The 20,092-nt window shown below is 42.0% G+C and overlaps 1 protein-coding gene across 4 annotated transcripts in view; it reads left to right on the top strand.

Moving 5' to 3' along the window:
* The first annotated feature begins 6 nt into the window (after nt 1-6).
* SYBU (syntabulin) overlaps nt 7-20,092 on the top strand; it is a 71,541-nt gene continuing 51,455 nt past the window's right edge. For 2 of the 4 annotated variants that reach the window (XM_024739732.1, XM_024739730.1), the window contains exons 1-2: nt 7-119; nt 1,849-2,050. In XM_024739732.1, coding sequence (XP_024595500.1) covers nt 96-119; nt 1,849-2,050 — 226 coding nt within the window. In that variant the 5' untranslated portion in view covers nt 7-95. The remainder of the gene's footprint in view (nt 120-1,848; nt 2,051-20,092) is intronic. The other 2 variants (XM_024739733.1, XM_024739731.1) reach the window with 1 other exon arrangement.

Here is a 20,092-nt window from a genome sequence, read left to right as displayed (position 1 = left end):
GCGGGCTCAGCACAGTCTCCTCGCCCCGGTGCCCGCAGGTGCCTCTTCCTGGACGGCGGCAGCGGCGGCGCGAGGAGCCGGCGGGCGGCAGCGCGATGGGACCCCTTCGGGAGACGAAGGTAAGGAGGGCACGTCTCGCGGGCGCGGATGGCAGTGTCCGCGAGCGCCGGGGGGAGAGGAGTGGTGTGCACTGCGGGGAAGGGAGTCAGGTGAGAGCTGGAGGGGTGACGTTTAGAGTTGTGGTCAACGGGGACAAGGAGGTGGTGGGCACGATGAGAAGGCAGGGGACAGTTGCTCAGGTGATGAGACCTGGGAGATGGGCAGGTGATACTGTGTTTGGAGGGTTGGCCCGAGGATTAAAAAGACTGACTCTGAATGGTTAATCCCATCCCCTGAAATTGGAGATTTGGGATCTAGCTCTCAGTCGATGTCCTCTGTGTGTGATGTGGATAAAAAAGGATTTGATGTATTGGGGACTGAGAAATAAGGACTCCAGCATTGGTTCAGGGTCTGCCTTGTGCCGAGCGGAGTGGCTGACGGGTGATACCTGCTGGGTGACTGATGTGCAGAACAAACCCCGAGGCTGGGTGCGGCTTTCTCCCCTGGATAGGGTGGATGCCTGAGCGACCGCGGGACTTAACCCGCGGCTGGGGCTTTCCCTTCAATTCTGCACTGTGAGGGCCTCCCAGAGGTGTTTACTTTGGCAGCGACCCTTCCTGGTAAGCCGCGTGGAAATGAACAGGAGGTCATATTTCCAAATAGTGTTTGTTACCTAATCCAAAGCCCTTTTTCAATTGCAGAGGTTGGAGTGAGCAGTGGGTTTTTTTGCGAAGAGCTCCTCCTAGGAGTCCATTTTAATATGGAAGGGTGGTGGTGACCCCGAAAAGCACTGGACAGACTGCAGGCCCGTTCTGCTTCTAGATGATGTGCAGCAGTTTGGCTAAGCATCTTTGCTCTTTTAGCCTCAGTTTCCTCATCTGTAAATAGGGACACAAATTAGCGTCCTCCCTATGGCCTCGGTTGTAAAGATTAAACAAGATAATGGTTGGGAAAGCACTTTAAAAATGGAAAAATATTGCTAAAATGCTGCTTTTTAGGCATTTTTAAAGCCAAGGAAGGCACGGCCCTCCGCATTTAATTCTGTGTTTTGAAGGAGAGAGAGAGAAAAATCTCTTCCTATGGGTGACCTGTAAGGAAAACAAAAGCTAAATGTGATGTAAAAGGTGGAGCCATCTTACTGGGTATTGGATTTTTGTTTGCTTTTCTGTTGGCAACAAGCCTTGTGTACCAGGATATTAATGAATAATTAAAATCCTGGCCGGAAGAGAGGGGATTTGAAAGATCAGGCTGCATGATCTATCAGGAAAGACTTGTTTCAGGTATAGGGGTCTACTTTGTGAGGAGACAGGAAAACAGAAGTGAAAGTATCACAGCTAATTCAGGGAAAGCAAAATGGAAGTCTGGAGGAAATCGAGTAATAACCAGAGTGTGCTGTGAGTTATGAAGAGCCTTTGAGAGAGCGGAAAGCTTAAATGTGATAGGAAAAGCCAGAATGAGAAGGTGAGTTAGGAGCTGCCTGGGAGAACGGAATAGCCTTTCTGCTAGCGGCTGGAAGTGTGCGTGTGTGTGTAAGTACATCCGTGCTGGAGTGTGTGCTCTTCAGTAAATTAGAAGGCTTAGCTGAGTAGAAGAGTTCTGGAGTTCATTTTAGCTATTGAAACAAGGACTACTCTGTGAAGATTCGATATTCAGAAATGTGGCTTCTTAGAAACTGAGCTCAGAAGCAGACTGGAGTTCAGAGGGGGCAACAAATGTTCTTTTGTTTTATTTCTGATGCCCAATTTGGAGAAGGAGCAGAGAGTGCAGCATCACGAGAAGGAGATTTCCCGGAGCCGGATTCCCCGTTTGATTCTTCGGCCCCATCTGCCTCGGCAACAGCACCAAGTGTCCCCAGCGTCTGAGTCTCCCTTCTCGGAGGAAGAGAGCAGAGAGTTCAACCCCAGCAGCTCTGGGCGCTCAGCAAGGACCATTAGCAACAGCTTCTGCTCAGGTACAGTACCCACGGGAATGAAGGCAGGAAGTGTGTACACTGCTCGGCATTTTAAATGCATCTGGAGAGGGCCCCTTAGAGTCTAGGACTGGACGTTAGTTATTAGGATGAATGATACGAGCTTGCATCTTTTTGGCTGTTTTGACCTACGAACACAGCATTTTCAAATGGTTCAACCTAATGAAATTTCATACCTGTTTTTGTATGTTATTCTAGTTGATAATTTACTATGTGAAATCTAACGCCTTGCTTCTATGACGGCTTGTAAAATGTATTCCTCCATTAAATCTGGAAAAAGTAGCTTACATTTTATACTAGCAATCTTTGTAAGCCTGTGTACTTCTGTTAATGGAATCCTCAAAGATAAAGCAACTCCTAATGAATGAGGTCAGGATCAAGGTGGTTTATTTCCCAGGACCAGCCTGACCTTGTATTTTAGAGGGAAAGAGCACAGGCTTTGTAACCTTACAGGCCTGGGCCGGAATCCCTGGCCTTTCTACCCCTTACAAGCTGTGTGACCCTGGGCAAGTCGCTTAATCTCCTTAAGCCTCAGTTGTTACATCCATAAAATGGGATGATAATACCTACCTTGTAGAGTAGCCGAGAGGTTGAGAGAGACCACGTACCTAAGTATATTCCTAGTGCAGGTCCTGGCCTGTAGAGGTGCTTAATAAATGATGTTCCTTAATACAAAGAACATATGTCAGTTTCGATACATGTTTGAGGAGGTTTCCTTAGAGTTGTGAGTATATTTGGTAAAGGCATAAATCTCTTCCTGAAGGTGCCACCGTTACCTGTTGACAGAGCCTATTATACAAATTGAAGCACATGACTTAGAAGGACTTGTATTCTTTGAAAAGTATTAGGAATTTGGGTAAAATTTAAAGGAGTGATTGTCTTATGATTCATGAAGAATGTTTCACAGAGGATAATTTTTAGAATTTATTTAGGAAAAATGTAATTTGAAGGTTAACACATGCATGAAAAGGGACATATGAATCAAGGTGCTATGATTAATGCCCTAATTTAGCAGGATACAATATTCCATTGTATTTAGTATTGGTGATTACATTTTCAGGGATTTTAAAAGTGTAGCTTTAGATTTGTTATATACTTTCACAAAATAATTCCACCCGATGCATAAGTTGTATATTAGAAATACTGTGCCGCTTATTTTTATACTTTTTTCTCTACAAGGCTTCAGATTCTCTACTTGGTTTTGAAAAAAATTATATCGAAGTATTATATTTTAAAACGTGTTGCTGAATCCAGTGTAAAATGGAAACCCACCGATGGTTTGCTTGACACTCTCCCAGGAAGAAAGAGAAAGGAAAACTGCTGGAGCAGTTAAGATTCCAAAAACCCAGAGTCGTATTTGCAGAATGCAATGCTGTTTACTTTCACTCCATTTTGGAGTTCAGGAATCACTCTGGTTGAATGTGGATGAACCCAGGGGAATATCATCTCACACTGACACGGCTTTGTTTACATAACTCAATTCCACATTTATTCCTGAAATTCTCTCCACATAATCATTCTCTCTCTGACTGACTTCACGGTGAGCAGTGTTACCAGCAAAAAAGAAAAAGTTGGTCAAAACAAAAGAAAAATCCCCAAATAGATCTTAGAAAATATATTTGGCAAACAAATAAAATTGTTAATTTTGGCCATGAATCATTCTTTCCAAGACCCATTTCCTGGATCAACCCTCCTTCCCAGGAGACCTCTCTCCCACCAAGGCCATAATGCTGTACATGAAAATTGAAAGTAGATATTGATCCTTCTGCCATTAACTAGTTGAGAATTGAGTGGCAGAAGCACCTAATGATGGGTGTCTATAAACCTACCTTTCGATCTTTAGCCTTGAATCCTGCCTCCAGATAGGACTCCCTCTGTTCCTGGGTCTCATCTTCCTGCTTGGCTATTCCCCAAGGTTTGGGTTGATGCCTTGTCGTTCTTTGCTTTCCTTTCCTAAGAGCCCTGGTAAAGCCCCATGATGGCTTTTGAGTGCTGTGCTGACTAAAATTGACAGGAGCAAGGTCTTTGGGGGGCATGTTAATGATGCTTTAGGAGGTCAGTTGATGGATGGGAAATAAATGGGTTTAGTACTATGGGGAGTATTGAAGCTGCAGGCAATGAGGTAGAGACTGTAAAACACGTCCAACCAGCAGGGGGAAATAGCTGGTTTTAGGCCAGCCACTTCAACACTGAAGCTGCAATACATGTTGGTTATCATGGCAGTTAGATCAGAGACCAAGGTACATGCAAATCTTAAAACTACCATCCTCTGCTAGAATGAAACTCAGATAATTTAGAGATGTCTGTTGCTGCTGTAACTTCATAACCTTACTGTGATTGTTGTGCGTTAGTTTGTTTTCTTTATAAATCATCACATTCATTAATGTGAAAGAGGGCATGAAGAGTTAGAGGGGTTCCTACAATCTGATAGTGAAATTAGAGACGAAGATGTTACTCAAACACAATGCAATTTAATTTGAAAATTACAGTTTTAAAACTGCAAACTGGAGTCTTTCCCTAAATCTGTATCAAAGGCTGTATTAATTGTGAAGAGCATCAAATGTCCTAAGATATTCAGTTTTTAAAAGAAGGATAATGCATTGAGTTTACATAAAGTTAACTTCACTTATTATAAAGGGCTATCCTTTATTTTGAGAGACTGGCTTTCCTATCGTTTGTATTATAACAAAAAATTCCAAACAGTGGTTGGAGTTGTACTTCAGCAAAATAAATGACAACTCTTATGTTGAAATGTCCTCCACCCTCACCCTCATGCTTTTCCTTTAATTTTTACTGGTCTGTGAAATTAAAAGCCCGGGCGCTATTTTCAGAGTGACCTGTCCGTTTTTACCTGCTTTTCCTCCCTCCCTCCACTGCCTTCTTCTCCCCTTCCTTCCCACGGGAGCCTTGAGAGGAACATTTAATGATTTGATATTCTATGTGCTAATTTGTATGTTGTCTCTATCTCATTTCAGAGGGAAGAAGCTGTATGTGACTTTTGCAATTCATTGAGGGCGTGTCCCCAGAGCTTTTCTTTTAATAGCTTCTTACTAGCAGAATTTCTCTGAAGAGATGCATATGTTTTGTGCATTTCATCAGCACGTGTCATTTTGCACTTGGACGTCATTCTCCTGTTAAAAGAGTCTATTCCTTACAACTTGTGCTGGGTCTTAGTCACTATGACCTCAGGTGGGCACAGCTAGGCTTATGTTTTATTGGAGACCAGGCCCTATTTTGTGTGCATGGCAAGGAAAACATTGTACGTTCTTAATGAATGTTAACTAATGCTTTCTTAGAAAAAAAAAAAAGAATACATAAGGAAGTACAGTTACTAGTAAGTTAATAGGAAAAAAAAACAACAACCCTGCTTTCATGTCCTCTCTTTTATTTTTAGTCAGTTTTTTTTTAACCAATATTTTGGCATCAAATCACCCTATCTTCCTTCCCTCTCACTCCCCCTCCCCATGTTTCCTGTTTTAACGTGCCCAGAGAAGTGATAAAACCCCTATTTGTGATTTGTGTTCTGGGTGTGGCCCATTGAATCTAGGCCTCTGTGCATTTTTCTCCCTGTTTTTTGTTGGTAGTGCATTGTTATGCATGTTTGTCGTTGTGCCACAACTCCAGCCTCTATTAGAAAAGCTAATGACCTGGGCAAGTCTGTCACATACAGCAGTCACCTGACGTGGTTAGCAGCATGACACACATTTCTCTTTGCTCAGATGAAGCAATAATTACCCCTTAGAACTAGGAGGCAGATGGATTGCTGGGTTTTAGGCTAGTTCTCCTTGGGGTGCCTTGTAAACATGGCAGGTGGGGGAGATGATGCATGTAGTGCGCTGATGGTTTTATGGGAGACCAGTGATTTCCCTGAGTTATATCCATGTCTCTAATGTGCACGCACATACACAGTCAAGTTTATGACTTAACCCATTAAGAAACATGTACCAGGGCTTCCCTGGTGGCGCAGTGGTTGAGAGTCCGCCTGCCGATGCGGGGGACACGGGTTCGTGCCCTGGTCCGGGAAGATCCCACGTGCCGCGGAGCGGCTGGGCCCGTGAGCCATGGCCGCTGAGCCTGCGCGTCCGGAGCCTGTGCTCCGCAGCGGGAGAGGCCACAGCAGTGAGAGGCCCGCGTACCACCAAAAAAAAAAAAGAAACATGTACCAGATCAATCAACTGAAAGACAGAATCCAAGATTCTTCACAGTCTAATCCTGAGTAGGGTGTTTGCAGAAAGTACTTTGGTGGTTACAGTGGCCGAGGAGGAATCCTTCTTTGAGTGCCAGTGACCTAGAGGTAATCATTGTTGCTGTTTGTGGGAAGAACAATTACGGCAAATTATAACCTGACTGGTGCCCTGCCGCGGCATGATAATGCCTCCAAAAAGTTGCCTGGCCTTGCCAAACAGAAATATTTCTGCTCTGCTTTTGTCCAGTTGAGGAAACTTGGCATCTGGATAGAGTAAGCCTTTGAACATAATTATCAGAATTGAGATGAACTGATTGGAGTGAGCTGCAGTACTGAATTACACTATAAGTGAATGACTGCCAACATGCTATGAAGAAAAAAAACAAAACCCCTAAGAATTTAGTATCATTTTAATGAGCGTGGGACCTAGGCACTGTTGCGTAATATATATTTCAAGTGCTTAGCTGCCTCAGTGTCAGAAATAAGTACCCAATGAAATAGGTTACAAATGAAGGGCACACAGACAGTGTTTCTTTGAGGATGTGGTAACTGCAATCAGGGGGACAAGAGCAAAATTTTTGACATTTAACTTAAAAATTACTTAGCAATGGGAACAGTAAAAGACAATCATGTTGGAATTGGCCATGCCTGAGAGCAAATCATGGTACTTAACGTGAAGATCTTTTATGTTGTACAATACTCATGTTTACGACATTGTTTCGCAATTTCCGAGAAATTTTGTTTGTCTGCTTTTGAATCCCCAGGAAAACTTGTTTAAAATGCAGATGACGTGGCACCACCTGAGCCTATTGTCTCAGGATGGGAGGGCCCAGGAATCCGTATCTTATAGGCTTTCTGGATGACTCTTACGCCTACTGAAGTCTGAGCCTCATGCTTTGTGTTCTGTATGTGTTTGGAGACTTTTGTGTGAGGGATGGGCGGGGTATGCCCCAGTGGCATCCCAAGATGAACAAGGATCAAAGGTGGCAGAAGTGGTGGCCAGCCAAGCTGTTTAAACCCATAGCATGAGGCAAGGAAAATGCTTCCACCTTCCCTGGGAATTATAGCTTCTCACTCTATATTTACAATTCCTATGTCATTAGTCTTAGCAATAATATTATTTATGTCTACATAATGGGTTTAGCTTGTGTTCAAGTGGTAGAAAAGCAAAAGGGAGGAGAAAGCATTTCCTTCCTTTATTTTCCTATGGAATCCTCTCCCTGGATTTACTATCTCTACCCATACTTTTTTTTTTTTTTTTTTTTTTTTTTTTTTTTTTTTTTTTTTTTGCGGTACGTGGACCTCTTACTGTCGTGGCCCCTCCCGTTGCGGAGCACAGGCTCCGGACGCACAGGCTTAGCGGCCATGGCTCACGGGCCCAGCTGCTCCGCGGCATGTGGGATCTTCCTGGACCGGGGCACGAACCCGTGTCCCCTGCATCAGCAGGCGGACTCTCAACCACTGCGCCACCAGGGAAGCCCTAGCCATACTTTTAATTCTTTTTCATTTACTTACTTTGGTGTTAGGATTATCTGGGGTACACTGAAAGCAGGTGTACTGGGTACAGCATGAATGTACCCTGAACACCCAGTAGGTACACTGAGAGAGATGGAAAAAAGAGAAACTGAGGCCTGGGAGTAGCAGGACATTGAGCTTCTTGCAAATGTCCACAAAAATGTATTACCCAGTAAGCATCTATTCAGTGCCTGCTAAGGATCAGGCTAAGGCTACAAAGATGAATAAAACACAGGGATTGGAAAAATCAATTATTTTACTGCCTTAACCCTGACACCAAAATAAATGGGATGCCACATCTTTGGATGTGTTTCCCACACAACTGACTTTATCTCACTGATTTTGTGTCTGGTCCCTCTTAGCCACACCCACTCCACACATACTCCTTCCTTGTCATTTGAGTTTGTTGCTCCATTTATTATCTGCGTTGGCCTCTCACATTTCATAAGCCCAAGGGTTCAAAGAAGTAGCATTCATTAGTGCGGTGTAGTAGATAAACACGAGCCTTGGCATCAGCAGACCTGAGTTAAAAGCATGAAATGAGATTAGAAAGGTGGGCAGGGCCAGGTCAGGAATGGCTTTGTTTGCTGTGTGAAAACCTTGACCCCTGAGATCCAGGGTCTATACAGGAGCTGGACCAGAAACGTAAAGAGTGAGGCCACCTGGATAGATGACAATAGAATTAGAGTCTAGAACTGGACAGTGTGTGCCCCTTCTAACAATATTCAGAATTCTTAAAATTCAGCTTTTTTTTCTCTTACTATGTGGGCCAAATAGCACGCATAAGTAGTTGGATATGGCACACGGGCTGCCATTTTGCAATTGCTAAACATCTTTCAGAACCAGTGAAGCGTTTTCAGCAGGGAAGGGTTGTCTGGCTTATGACTAGATTTATAATTTAGAAAAATCTTTCTAATCACATGTTGGAGAGTGGATAGGAGGAAACAGGGAATGACGGGGAGGAACCTGCCTGTTCTGAAGGCCGTTGTGGTGACAGTCTAAGTGAAAAATGATAAAGTAATATGTGTGAGGATTGTCCCCAGAACATACGTGTCTGAATCACCAATTACAAGTGGAATGGTGTCTAAATTTCCACTGGACGAACCCAAACAGAGGAGCAGGACTGGGGAGAGGGATGAGTCTGGTGAATGAGTTCAGATTAGGCTTTGCTGCATTTGAGATAAAGGTCTGGAGCTGTGAAGAGAAGTCAGAGGTGCTGGTAGCTGAGGTGAAGGGACTTGGTGATACAGGTTTCCCCACTATCTTAAAGTAGAACATCCTAGGAAACCTTCTGTAAGCAGAAATGGCATAGAGTGAAGAAGCAGTCATCTTAGGACACGTGTTGCTAACGGATGCCCAAAATAAGGTAAAGCACAGACGCAACAGGCACAGTTCAAAGCTCTGGCAGCGTGATGCTGAGATGCCGAGTGTAGTTCCTGGAGGACCAGCTCTGCGGCCACACTCACTGCTCGGGCTGCACGCTACCTCTACAACAGATCGATACAAAACAGATGCTGAATGCTATTGTTGATATTTGCGTTGTTTCATAAAAGCAAACGTTCTCTTCGGATTTCTTTCGGTTATCGAAAACAATGCAAACGTAGGTCTTTCCTGAAAGTGAAAAGCAAACTTTTTTTTGTAAAGCAAACTTTCTAAATATGGGGGATGGCTGTCATTACCAAAGGGGGGAACATGGAGGAAGAAGGTTAGAGGACCCTGGCTAGAACTCTGAGATAAAACGAGAGGACGCAGAAAAAGGACACCGAGGCATTTGAGAACAGGCAATAGAGGGGGAGGAGGTGAGCCAGGAGTGACCGTGTCTCCAATCCCAAAGGACAAGTGCGTTCCCAGAAGAAAGCAGCCAACAGGTTGAGATGTCGGTCGCAGCAAGAGTAAGTAAGGTGTGTTTGTAAAAGTGCTCAAGGATGAGACCACTAGGTTATCAGGGATCTTAGGTAGAAACAGTCCCAGAAAACTGTGGGGATGGACTCCAGATTGCACCAGGCTGAGATGTGAATGGGAGGTACAAAATAGGGTGTAGACAACTTTTTTTAAAAGCTTGACAGGGGGCTTCCCTGGTGGCGCAGTGGTTGGGAGTCCGCCTGACGATGCAGGGGACACGAGTTCATGCCCCGGTCTGGGAGGATCCCACGTGCCGCGGAGCAGCTGGGCCCATGAGCCATGGCCGCTGAGCCTGCATGTCCGGAGCCTGTGCTCCACAACGGGAGAGGCCACAACAGTGAGAGGCCCGCGTACCACCAAAAAAAAAAAAAAAAAGCTTAACAGGGATGGGAAAGAGAAAATAGAATAAAAACAAGGGTTGCATTTAAAGTAAAGATAGGGTGTTTATCAAATCAGAAACATTTTGATAAAGTTTTTAGGCTGAGGGAAAATAGACAAGAAAAAAAGAGAGATTGAAAATAGTAGAGAAGTGATAACTTTGTAATAAGACCAAGGTAGACCAAGAAAGACACATATGGAAAGAAAAGAAAGGCCTGAGGTGAATATAGGTAAGTTTATTCATAGGTCAGGGTGGGTAGCTGAAGGATACATTTCACAGTCTAGGTTAGGTGCTTCTTCTTTATCTTCCCTCTATCAGACTGCGTGACCTGGTTTGAAATTTTCATATTTAGTTACCTGACTCTCCGGTAGACTGTAAACTCCATGAAGGCAGGAACACTATAGTTCCTTGCACTATACCTGACACACAGCGGTTGCTTAATGAGTATTTATTGGAATTTGCTAGAAGGCATAATGTGGAGAACAGGACAAGTGAAATATTTTCATTCATTTAATGCATTGAGAGCAGGATACTTAGTTGCTGGGGAAGTAAAACAACTAGAACGGTACCCAGTACTCAATGTAATAGGTTTATTCAGTGAAGGAAACATTCCTGTCCAGAGGAGTTCAGCGTCTCTAAATGTCAAAAAGAGTCATTTGCATAACAGGACCATGCCTCCAGTGCTGTGGTAGCTAGAAGAGAGCTCTCTTGCTAAGAAAATCAGAAAATACCCCACTCAAGAGTTGGTACTCGGAAGCCAGGAGAAAAACAGCAGCCCGGTTTGTTTTTTATTTGTTTAGTTTTTTGTGTGTATATGTAAGTGTGAGATGTGTGTGTGAGGGGCATGCGTGTGTGTGATTGGTGTGTGTGTGTGTGTGTGGATGTCATGAGTGATATACTCATGCATGTGTATGACTGTATATGCGTTTGTGAGGTGTGCACACGTTTTGTGTGCCTGGTGGTGGGAGAACTGGAAGGTTTGGGTATCAGCAAAGCTTTCTGAAGGAAGTGATGCCTGAGCTCTGTTTATTCCACTCGAATCAGGCTTTCCTCCTATTCCACTGAAGTGACACCTGCCAAGTTCTCAGTGCCCTCCACCAAATCTTACGGTGGATTCTTTGTCTTCACCTCTTCATCCCCCCTGAATTCCCATCTCAGTAAATGGCACCCGCTTCATCTAGATAACAGCAGCCCAGTTTAGAGTCAAGAAAGAATTCGGCACAAAGCCACATACCCACGTTTCCCAGGACTCATCTTGACCCTGGCCACCACCCCGCCCCACCGCCCAGGTGGATTTTACTCTGAGAAACCCCAGGGAAGATGCATGCACTTGGGGTCCACGAGGCTGCTGGGCGTGCCTGTATTGTAAGGTGGCTTTGCTGGTGTCTGCTCACAGTAACCACTCTAAACCTCCGCTGCTGTCGGGCTTGGACTGTGGCATCTCCTGCTTTGGAGACCCAGTCCAGCCCCTCGGCTGCCAGAGCTGAGATCCTGCCCAGCTGCTCTGCGCATTGCTGGACGTTCGTGGTGCCCGCCCTCCAGTCGCTGCCCGGGTTACACTGCTCTGGCTCCAGGAAGCCAGTCGTGTTGGGCTGACTGCTCCCACTTTTGAGGGAACCCAAACCAAACTTCCCAGTGCCCATGATGGGGGCTGGCCCAGCACTCACGCCCATCCCCTAGAAACCCATCCTTCAACTTTTCCCTGCTCCGTGTGAATTTTCACAGGACGCCTCCTCTTTCCTGGCTGGCTCCGTCTTCTTCTCTCCTCTTTAGTGTGGGAGTCCCTGAAGGTAGGATTCATCTCAGACGCTGACCCAGTTCTCAGAATTCTTGAGACCCGGTGGGCCTTAACCTGCCCTTCTATGTATTCTGAGGTGTTGGTGAGGATTATCTTTTCCTTAATGCTAATTATATGTTTTCAGCTCAAAACTAATAACCATGTGCAAACACATATGTCAGAGTGGACGTAATCACATTTATAGGGTTTATCTTGTTTTGCTTTTTGCCAAAGTGAGATCGCGCTGTATTGACCTATGACTCTTTCTGTTTATTTAAGTAAATATTTACTGAACACCTGTTGTGGGCAAGGTGCTATCCTAGGAGCTGAACTAGAGGGATGAACAACCTTGACAGGACTCCTGACCTCCAGGAATGTGTATTCCAGGCAGTCCCTGTACCTGTCACTGCTTGTCAGTCCATAGAAGTGCCCCCATTCGTTGTAATGACAGCTCGTATTCCACTGTTAGGAGGGCCTTCATTTATTCAGCCATTCTTCTGTGGATGGACGTTTCATCTCTGAGGCTAACTTTCAAAATTCAGAATTTCATTTTGTGAATGTCACTGGAACTAACTTGTTCCTGAGCGTATTTCTTTCTCTCTCTCTTTTCTTTTTTTGTACCTTTTCTTTAAAGTGAAGTAAATACCATGCTTCACATATATTCCCTAAAACAAATCCTTTTTTTCCAAATAGAAAAAAATTGACATGTAGCAGTTACACAAACTGTATAATAAGCATTGTTTTTTCCTTAATGTTCTTTAACATTTCTCCATTTTTATGACTTACTCCATCTTGACAAGCACTAGCTTCAAATTCTCAATGTGAGAAAAAATAGAAGGAAGGGGGAAAGGATTTACATTGCTGCAAAAGAGCTCACTGTAATTCAGGTGTCCTAAGAGTGGTTTGCGGTTTCCTTCTTACAAGGTTCTCAAGAGATCAAGAGATAGCTTCTTAGTGTCTGTCTCTGTGTCTCTATTCTTTCCTTCCTACCTTCCAGCTCGCCTTCCTCCCTCTCCCCTTCTCCCTCTCTGCTATCTTCTCCCAACAAGGAACCTTAAAAAAAAACCAAATCTGTATAAAGGTGTGGCTTAGAGACTGCAAATAAACTCATATTACTAAGAAGAGGGAAGATCAGAAGTATTAGTAACATCCCTGTTTTGGAAAGATCATAACCCTGTGAAAGAAAGAGCAAGAGAAATAAAAGCTTGCGAGACAGAAGAATTCCCCACCCCCCTGCTGGGGCTCACCTGTCTCCTGGCAGTGACTGAGCCACCCTGGTTCCCAATTTCAGCATCGGCTGCTCCCTCACCAAAACTCCTAGATAATGTGTCATTATACTACATTGATTATTTGGACCAAGATGTTTTCCCCTGCAAATTCCTCCTGTGGTTGCTCGTACAAATCAGACAACTTGGCGCTTGGTAGAAAACCAAGTAGAGACCCTTGTTTGAGAGAAAGCACGAGTCCTGTGAAGAAATGGACCTGCCTCACCTCACTTCACTTCACGTGCTCCTTTGCAGCTGAGTGCTGCACCAGAATGACTTTTATGGGAGTACTCAAGGCTCCAAAATAGCTCAGAAATCCCGGGAATGTTTATATGGGAAATGATTATTTTGTCTCCAAGAAACCAGGGAAACGTTCATTAAATAATTTCTCGGTTCTCCACTTGGTTTTTATAGACGTGGGTTGCATGTCTTCGTGGAGGTGCTTCGTTCCAATTACTTTAAGAAGCTCACCTCCATCGGCACACACATACGCTCGCGTTTACACATCCTTAAGAGAAATTAAGTTCCCTTTGACCCCTCATCACCTTGCACCTGCCATCTTATTTCCCTGCTCCTTCCTCACAAGCAAAACTCCAAAATCCTATCTCCGTAATTTGCCCTCGTCAAGCACGTGAGTGACCACGTTGGCGAATCTGACGTTCTCTTGTCTGTCCATATTTTCCTTGATTTCCCAGCAGCACTCAACACGGTTGAACAAGCTTCGTTCTTAGGAAAGATTTTCCTCCTTGGCTCCTGAGGTCCCGCCCTCTGAGAGTCTTAGCTCCACCCCATCCCTTCCCCCCTCACAGTGTCAGGTGCCTCAGTCTTCAGCCCTCTTTTCCTGCCCTCCCCAAGGGCTCAAACCTTTAAATTCCTCACTTGTAGGATGGTGATGCTCCGCTACCCGACCTCTCCTCTGAGCTTTAGGCTCACATATCCAACTGCCTACTTGATATCTCCAGTGTCCTGGTTAATTTGTGTCTCAGATTTAACGTATCAAAACCAGAATTCTTAATTTCACCCCCCCACAAACGCATAAACCCATTTTTCTCCAAACTCAGAAGTGACCACCATATTCTCCATTGCTTAAGCAAAGAACCTAGAAGGTATTCTTGACCCCTTCCTACTTTTCATTGTCATATCTTTTTTTTTTTTTTTTTTTTGCGGTACGCGGGCCTCTCACTGTTGTGGCCTCTCCCGTTGCGGAGCACAGGCTCCGGACGCGCAGGCTCAGCGGCCATGGCTCACGGGCCCAGCCGCTCCGCGGCATGTGGGATCTTCCCGGACCGGGGCACGAACCCGTGTCCCCTGCATCGGCAGGCGGACTCTCAACCACGGCGCCACCAGGGAAGCCCTCATTGTCATATCTTAATGCTTCCAATTATGTTTCCAAAATGTATCCCAAATCCATCTCCTTTTCTCAATTTTTACTACTACCACCCCAAACCACTGTCATCTCTCATTTCTACTATGACAGTGGTCTCCACGTGGGTTTATTGCTTCTAAACCTTCATTCCTAAAGGGGCCACACAGCATAGGGGCTAAGAAGGAGCCTCTGGAGTTATAGCCTCTTTGGACTCATATCCGCGGCTTACTGTGGCCTCAGGGAGGTGGCTTAAGCGCTAGTGCTGGTTTTGTATGCCTGTCTTATTAGTGTCTGTCTCAAAGAGATGAAGTTAACTAAATGCGTTAAGTATTTAGTATTCTAAACATACCTGGTACTTAGTAGGCACTCAATAAATATTAGCAAGACATAACATCACTAATTCAGTCTGTTCTCCACAGACCAGTCATGGTCATCTCCTGCTTAATGCACACGATGGCTTGCATTGCACTGGAGATTAATGTAGGTTTCCTGCCTATAATCCTCATCAGCAATTCTCTGCCCTCAGCTTTCTGGGCCTCTTCTCAGTTTCCTCAATGCACCAAACTCCTTGTTCCCTCTTCCTGGACTTTTCTGTTCCCTGCCTTTTCCAGGATTGGTTCCTTCTCATTTTTTTGGTCTGAATTCAAATTACCTCTTCAGGACCTTCCATGACAACCTGTCTAATGAAGTACCTTCTGACCTCCCACCCAGCTAGTCTCTATAATATCACCCAGTTTGTTTCATTAACAGTACATCACAATCAAAATTTCTTCTCTGTGTGTTTTGTTACTTCTTCATTAACTGTCTCCACCACTAGAATGTGAACTCCTTGAGGACGAGGATCTTGGAGTCTTGGTCATCATTACATTTCTAATATCTTGAAGACTGTCTGGCACACAATAAGAAATCAGTAATCATTTGTGGGAAGGATGGATGGATGGATGGATGAATGAGATTCTTACACTTCAACATTGGCAGTTGTGTAGTGTCACATTGTATAATACTGAATCAAAATTAGTATGGAGACTTGTAGACTTGTGAATTCTCACTCCGAAAAGATGCTAAAATTAGGTGAAGGAATAGAAGTTCAAATTTTGCTACTGAAAGCCTAGAATGCAAAATTATCTGAACGACATGCATTAAATGGTTACTGTGTTGAAGCAAAAACTGGAAACAACTAGAGTTTCTTGTCTCAAATTTTGTGGTCTGTTTATGATGGGATGGCTTCTTTCTAACAGCTTCCTTTGTCTGTTTTTAATTAGAGCATTCCCAGAATTTCTGCTGTTTCCTCTTGGAACAAACATAGGTAGGAAAACTTAGAAAACAGTTAGCTTGTGGTGCTGAGAAAAACAAGGACTTTACAGTCAGACAAACCTGAGTTTGAATCTTTGGGTCCATACCTTAGTAGCTGTGTGGCTGGATTTGTTAATCTCTCTGAGCCTCAGTTTTTCCACCTATAAAAATGAGATATTATTAAAATTATATGATAAAAATTAGTATCCTTGCTACATGATAGCTACTTAATAAATGTTACTTTTCTTACCTACCTACATCCTTTCAGAGCATTGAATGGTTTGTAGTAAGAATTTCACAGGGTTCAGATTAACCATGAGTTTAAGCTATAGACATTTTATCCGTCTCCATTGGACTATCTTAAAAAATGTCAGCGTCTGGATCAGTAAGACTAGTAACACCTATAACAGTGTCTGGCACGTAGTAGATACTCAGTAAATATTTGTTGAATGGATGAATAAATAGGCTGTAAACACTTTTGTCATTCATGAGAATCAACTAGATTTCTATATAGTTTAAAGTAATGTTTCCTTAAAATAGAAATGGTTCTTCCTCCACATTATGCAACTGAACGTTGAACAGCATCAAACCATAACTGAATGTTTCAAGACATTATGGCACAAAACCACGTTTTCTTCCGCCTGATGTTATTTTTAAGTATGTCTTTTGGAATTGTTTAGTTCAGCATTTCGGAAAACAAATGAGCTCTGAGATCTAAATTCAGAAGTGAACCAGTTCTAGAGATGTTTCTTGGACTTTGAAGAAATATTTTATATGTAATCTTTAGGTTACAAGGAAGTTGAAGTAGGAACTTGGTCATCCTAATTGCCACCAAATGTGTTGGATGGCCCTGGTTGTTAGACACTTCAGTTAAATATCAGGAAATTATATGACACACACACACACACACACACACACACTTTGGGCAATCCTAATATTTTAAAATGTGGATTAAAAAAATATATATACAGATGTATATATGTGTGTGTATATATATATTCAATTTGCAAAAAATATTCATTGCTTTCAAAATTTTATCAGAAAATCATTTCAAAGTAATATGGATAAATTTCCTAAATAAGAAAACAATGATAATAGTACAGTTAACATCTAACCTTACACTGCATGAATTCCAGATGGATTTGATATAATAAAAACTGAAATTATAAAAATCTAGAAGAAAGAGTAGGTAATAGTTAATTGATCTTGGAGTTAATAAGGACATTCTAAGCATTAAAGCACTGGAAAAAATCACAAAGGAAAATATGGAGAAATTTGACAACTAGAAATTAGAAAATTGGTTGTCAAAAACATTATAAACTAAAAGCAAACAAACTTGGTGAAATGTGCCAAAGGGCTATGCCTTTCATGTATAAGGATTTCTTACAGATCAATAAGAATTCCTTAACACCTTAATAGAAAAGTTGTCAGAGGACATGAACAATACATAGGATAAGTGTAAAAATAAAAGGCCAGCAAACATATGAAGAACATTAAGCCTCACTGATAATTAAATACATGCAAGCTAAGACATCAGAAATACACTTTGCATCATTAACTTGGCAAAAATGCAAACAAACTAGTATTCATTATTGGCAGGAATTTAATAAGTGGGATACTCTCATACAAAATAATAGGAACATAAATTGCCTCAAATTTCTCGGAAGTCTTAGTAATCCATTTTTAGAGATATGTTCTATGAGATAATAAAAATTTTGACAAGAGATTTATCTGTAAAATGTGGTGTTAAAGCAATTTCAATGATAGAAAATTGGAAACATCCTAAAATACCCTACAAGAAGGAATTGATTTTTAGAAACACTGTGTTCCTATTTTAAATAGTTACTTATTTAAAATAATGTTTTTGAGAAATTAAGTAAAACATTTTGACACTTTTAAAAACATACCCAAAGAAGAGATAATACCACAATGGACACCAATAAGCTGCTTGTGCACTTTATCCAGATTAATAGCAAGATGCTGTCATATTTGCGACATCTATCCCTTTTTCTCTTCTCTCTTTTACTTTGCTGAAGCATTTTAAAGCATATATCCAGACATCATGTTATTTCATGTCTATCTAGATACCTCAGCATGCTTTCTTAAAAAAAATGGACATTTTCTTACATAATCACAGTGCCATTTTCATTACTAACATGATTTAACAAGGAATTTAGCATAATTCCTTGGTACGCTAGAGAACACTGAAACTACTAGCCCTACTTGTCTCAAAAGTGGCTGTTTTCTTCCTCATGGTATCATTTAACCCAGAGGCCAGCAAACTATTTCTGAAAAGGACCAGCTAGGAAATATTTTCAGCTTTGCTGGCCAGATGATCTCTGTTGTAATTATTCACCTTTGTGCTTGAAAGCCACAGTTGACACTATGTAAAGTATTGGGCTGTGTTCCAATAACATTTGATTTACAGAAGCAGGCAGCTGAGAGGATTTGGCCTGCAGGCTGCAGTTTGCCAACCCCTGATTTAACCCATTACTGTTCTCCATCTATTTTATAAGGTGGACATTAGTTTTAAAGCTTGATTAGATTCAGGGACAGTTTTTTTGTGGCAAGAATGTGGAGAATGCTGTGTGCTTCATCTCACATCCCATCAGAAGGTATATAATGTCTGTTACCCCACTGTCAGCTATGCTAAGAATACTCAATTGGTACAAATGAGTAAGGCTTGATCCCTCTACTGCAGACTGCCCACCAGCCTTTTGTCTGATGGTTTCATCCATTATGTTTGTTGCCTAAATCAAGTATTTCATTATAAATGATTGCAAAATACAGTTGACCCTTGAACAACATGCGTTTGAAGTGTGTGGGCCCATTTATACTCAGATTTTTTAAAATGGAGATATACTACAGTCCTACATGATCCACTGTTTGTTGAATCCTTGGGTATAGAACCACATATGTGGTGGGCCACTGCTAAGTTACACGTGGGTTTTCGACTGCATGGAGGTTAGCACCCCTAACCCGCATGTTGTTCAAGGGTCAACTGTAGTAATTTTCTGCTATTCCATCTACTTTCATTAACCAGAATGCTTCTGTAAGGGAGAACTTTCCAATATCAATGAGTGATTTAAGTTATCCTGAAATACAGTTTGTCCAGTAACATTTTCTACAAGCAGGATATATGTTAATTCTTTCTTTCCTTTTAATTGCCAAATTTCAATATAAAGAATTGGCCCCTGGGTCACTTCCAAAGATTTCCAGTGGGTTGGGATTTTGGGGGAATTGAAAGGGCCTTTCTTTTTTTAGTTTTATTTTGTATCACTATGAACTCGTAGACCTTTAAAGTATATCCAATGATTATCAGTCATTTGCATTTATTATTCTTTTTGATGCTCAAATTATTCCATCTTTGGCCAGTGGGGCCCCTTTGCATTGGCTACTGTTAGTCTTAATAGCTTCTTTCTTTCTAGCCTGACAAATTCCAGGGAGAAATTTTCGATAACAGAGTGATGAAACTATAATGTATGTTGAGATTTTAACAAAACAAAGAGCAAGCAAGCAAGTAAATCCTATGTATAAAAAATCAGTAAGAAGTATGCCAAGTAGTTAAATATTTTTTCTGGGCAGTACAATTATAGGAAAATATTATCCCCCCCCCTTTTTTTTTTACTTCTTTGTACTTTTCTGTACTCTACATCTTCTGCATTAAAGATTATTACTTTTATAATTTAAAAATCTGTTAAAATTTTAACAACCCAACAGATTTTCTTTAATTTAGCAAGTTTCTTTAGTCCATTTAGAATAAGATACAAATTATCTTAAAAGATACTTATACACACTTTTTTCAGAATTATAAGTATAGTCATTTTACAATTATTAACTATATCCTGTATTCTCAAAAAGCTTGTAATGTAAAGGGAGAGGAAAGTAGATTAAAAATCATTTTTTAACAACCTCCAGACTGCAAAATTATATTAGATGTCTGCTTCTATCATCTGTCTTTATAGACATTAAAATTTTTTTCCCTTAAAACCAATTTGGAAACTAGTCAGTATTATATTTCTTACAGCACTTGAGGTGGGCCACAACTTCTGGAGGTTCCTGGATCTGTAAATATTCTTCAGTTATCCTTAATCCTGTGGGTTGACGTATTCAAAGCAAATAAACAAGAACAAATCAGCGGAAGAACTTATTCCTCAGTATAAATAAAACAGGGCATGTAAATTAGTCTCCTTCAGTGCAGATGGTGATCATTTAGACGTGGCCTTGACGTGGGTCACTTTTACCTGAGATCCACCAGGGGCCATCCCGGACCCAAGTAAATGGGATTTTAAATTGTTGATCCTGGAAGGAAATCATCTCGTATGAATCCATCCCAAATGG

Source organism: Neophocaena asiaeorientalis, unplaced genomic scaffold (genome assembly GCF_003031525.2).
Source record: "Neophocaena asiaeorientalis asiaeorientalis breed wild unplaced genomic scaffold, Neophocaena_asiaeorientalis_V1.1 scaffold66, whole genome shotgun sequence".
Lineage (NCBI taxonomy): Eukaryota > Metazoa > Chordata > Mammalia > Artiodactyla > Phocoenidae > Neophocaena > Neophocaena asiaeorientalis.
Note: the sequence above shows the minus strand (reverse complement) of the source record. Positions and strands in the feature narration are given on the sequence as shown.